The sequence below is a fragment of the Octopus bimaculoides genome, chromosome 1 (assembly GCF_001194135.2).
Source record: "Octopus bimaculoides isolate UCB-OBI-ISO-001 chromosome 1, ASM119413v2, whole genome shotgun sequence".
Classification (NCBI taxonomy): domain Eukaryota; kingdom Metazoa; phylum Mollusca; class Cephalopoda; order Octopoda; family Octopodidae; genus Octopus; species Octopus bimaculoides.
This window is the reverse complement of record NC_068981.1, coordinates 131,758,933-131,762,283: the sequence shown is the minus strand read 5'-3', so window position 1 is coordinate 131,762,283 and position 3,351 is coordinate 131,758,933. Positions and strand designations below refer to the sequence as shown.

The following is a 3,351-nucleotide window of genomic DNA, read 5'->3' as shown; positions in this document are numbered from 1 at the left end:
GAGTGTTTGTTTCTCAAATTTTTATGAATATTGTTCTATAAGGAGACTTTTAATATATGTCACCGGTAATTTTCAATAAGGTAAAATCTTAAATTATTAATTGATACATTATTAGTTCTTTTCTACTCTAGGTACAGGGCCCGAGATTCTTGGGGAGGGGGCCAGTCCATTAGATCAACCCCAGTATGCAACTGGTACTTTATTTATCGACCCCAAAAGGATGAAAGGCAAAGTTGACCTCAGCGGAATTTGAACTCAGAATGTAGAGAGACGAAATACCACTAAGCATTTCGCCTGGCATGCTAACGTTTCTGCCAGCTCGCTGTCTTTGACACATTATTAATTAGCATAATAGCACAGCCTGGAAAAAACATGGATTATATGGAAAAAATGTAAGCAAGAGAAATAATATTCTTAAGATTATAAACCTGGAAAAGTACAAGACAAGTTATTACACTTGGAAAAGTTCAGGACAAGTCATTACATCTAGTAAAGTACACAACAAGAAAATTTTTACTTAAAATATTACAGCTAAGGATAAAATTTGAATATTAAAAATTATTTGATTTTAATTTACAAAGTAATATTATAATTAAAAAAATGATTTTTTTTAAATGCAAAAAATATTTTGACTTATTTTAAATTTTTAATAGAAGTAACAAGTAATAACAAATAAAAGTAATAACTTGTAATAAAACTTTTAGTTTTAATAAAAGCTAATATTTTCTAAATCTAAATATTTTATTTGAAATTTTATCCTTAGCTACAATATTTTAAGTAATACTTTTCTTGTTGTGTACTTTACTAGATGTAATGACTTGTCCTGAACTTTTCCAAGTGTAATAACTTGTCCTGTACTTTTTCAGGTTTATAATCTTAAGAATATTATTTCTCTTGCTCACATTTTTCCATGTAATATACTTCTTAGTATAGAAAATAGATAATAGAGGAGGCTGTTAAGGGAAGATCTATATTTACAGTTGAAGTAATAATATCTAAGTGGCATTTAAATGCAAAAGTAAAACCTAGTAGCAAAGGAAAATAATGCAACAAGTGGGAAAATATGTACTTCAAACATGCCTCCCACCAACTATTTTGAGGAGTTAATTCTTAGTTTACTCTGAAAACACATTTCCAAAATGCAGTCCATGCTACAAGTACAGCTCCAGTGAATTACAAGTATCCTGAGTTTGCATGCTGTTGAGGTTCACATTGAGACAATATAGTTAGTTACTGAAACATGAAAAAAAAATTACATTCTACTTAACACAGTGTCACAGTAGTTCTATAACATGAGTATAGACACACATACCGGAGATTGCTCACTTCCGCTGCACGCATAGGATTACTAGGTGGGGCTGGTACAAGGAATATATCAGACTTGCTGAAAAGATAGATACAAAAGTGACCATGAAATTAAAATTAATGACATTTAGCTTTTTTACAATAAATTACAATAAAAGTTAATTAAATATAAATTTCATATAGATTACATATGCATTTTTTCTTGATTACAGGTCTAGTCATAGGTAGATTAGCTATATATGGCTGTCTTCTTCTGTCATCAAAAATGCGTAATTACCAGAGTAGGACAGTTCACATGTAGAAAAAATTTTTAGTAGAATGAAAAATAAATTGTAGACTAAGTTGTAGAACAGCAACAAAAATTATATAAATAATTGAATAAATAACAATAATTTATATTAATTGAAAAAAGATTGTTCTAGCAATAATGTAGATAAAAAAATAAATAATAGTTCTGAAAAATGAAGATTTAAAAAATGGCTTATAGGTTATAGTCTTTCAGAACAACAAACCTTATACAGAGATAGCAAGTAGAAGGAGCAACATTACTATTTATTACAACAAATCAGTTACATCAGATGCCTTACTTTGCTTCAGCATGTTCTTCATTGACTTCAGACTGATGAGGATGTTCTGGAAGTAGTAACAGAGCATTTCGCAAACACAGGGCAGCAAATTCTAGAGATGGTGCTGGAATTGCTGGATTATGACTAAAAAGAATTTTTAAAAAAACAAAAAAAAACAATTATGAAATGTTTTTTTCCAGAACAATATTGATTTCATCTGTCATGAAAAATGTCAAAATTCCTAAAAAGAAAGTAAATCACAAACCTTGGTGCTACATGTTTAGTAGTTGACCCTAAGATAAGTTTTCGATGAACACCACTGGCAACTGACCCCTGGATAACTTCCATGCGCCTTTTTAATTTTTTATCATCTTCATTACTCTGTAAATGATCAAAAATGACGTTTTCAATAAATCAAAGTGTAAATTCTTACAAGCAATACTTTAAGTGCATACAGAATGGCTTTGCCCCTCTATTCACATCTTCAATAAGCACAGTTGACAGTACTTCAGAGCCTATGATTTTATCTTGAGGATCAATCCTTAGCCCCCCCTCTTATTCATCATAGTTCTCCAGGCAATAACAGAGGAATTCAAAACAGGATGCCCCTGGGATCTTCTTTATGCTGATGACCTTGCTGTAATAGCTGAGTCACTATCAGAACTAGAGAAGTTTCAGGTGTGGAAGCAAGGATTAGAATTGAAGGGCCTTAGAGTCAACCAAAGTCTTAATAAATAGGAAGGCAGACAAACCACAAATCCCTTCAAGTAGACAGCCCTGCTCGATCTGTAGAAAAGGCATAGGTGGACGATATAAGATGTACCCAGTGTAAGCTATGGACACACAAGAGGTGCAGCAATATCAAAGGAAGGCTAACTGGGAGGATAGTTTTGTGTGTGGCAAATGCTCAGGAGCAATAAACACTGAAAATGTGCAGAGAACAGCTTCTGTCACATTCCAGGGGGAAAAACTACAAGTAGTTGATAGCTTCCGTTACTTAGGGGACCAAGTCAGTAGCAGGGGTGGATGCTCTGAAAGTGTAGCTGCTAGAATAGGAATAGCCTGGGCAAAGTTCAGGGAGCTCCTACCTCTGCTGGTGACAAAGGGCCTCTCACTCACAGTAAAAGGTAGACTGTATGACGCATGTATGCGAACAGCCATGCTACATGGTAGTGAAACATGGGCCATAACTGCTGAGGACATGCGTAAGCTTGCAAGGAATGAAGCCAGTATTCTCCACTGGATGTGTAATGTCAGTGTGCATACACGATAGAGTGTAAGCCTCTGAGAGAAAAGTTGGACTTAAGAAGCATCAGATGTGGTGTGCAAGAGAGACGACTGCACTGGTATGGTCGTGTTGTGAATGGATGAGGACAGCTGTGTGAAAAAGTGTCATACCCTAGCAGTTGAGGGAACCTGTGGAAGAGGTAGACCCAGGAAGACCTGGGATAAGGTGGTGAAGCACGACCATCGAACATTG

General features: G+C 34.6%; 1 protein-coding gene across 2 annotated transcripts in view; it reads right to left on the bottom strand.

Annotated features, from left to right (window-relative positions):
- Positions 1-3,351, bottom strand: part of LOC106882617 (CCR4-NOT transcription complex subunit 10) — a 59,806-nt gene that overhangs the window by 13,787 nt on the left and 42,668 nt on the right. For both annotated transcript variants that reach the window (XM_052970699.1, XM_052970704.1), the window contains 3 exons: positions 2,137-2,252; positions 1,893-2,015; positions 1,313-1,384 (listed from right to left, as the gene is read on the bottom strand). In XM_052970699.1, the coding sequence (XP_052826659.1) occupies positions 1,313-1,384; positions 1,893-2,015; positions 2,137-2,252 (311 nt within the window). The remainder of the gene's footprint in view (positions 1-1,312; positions 1,385-1,892; positions 2,016-2,136; positions 2,253-3,351) is intronic.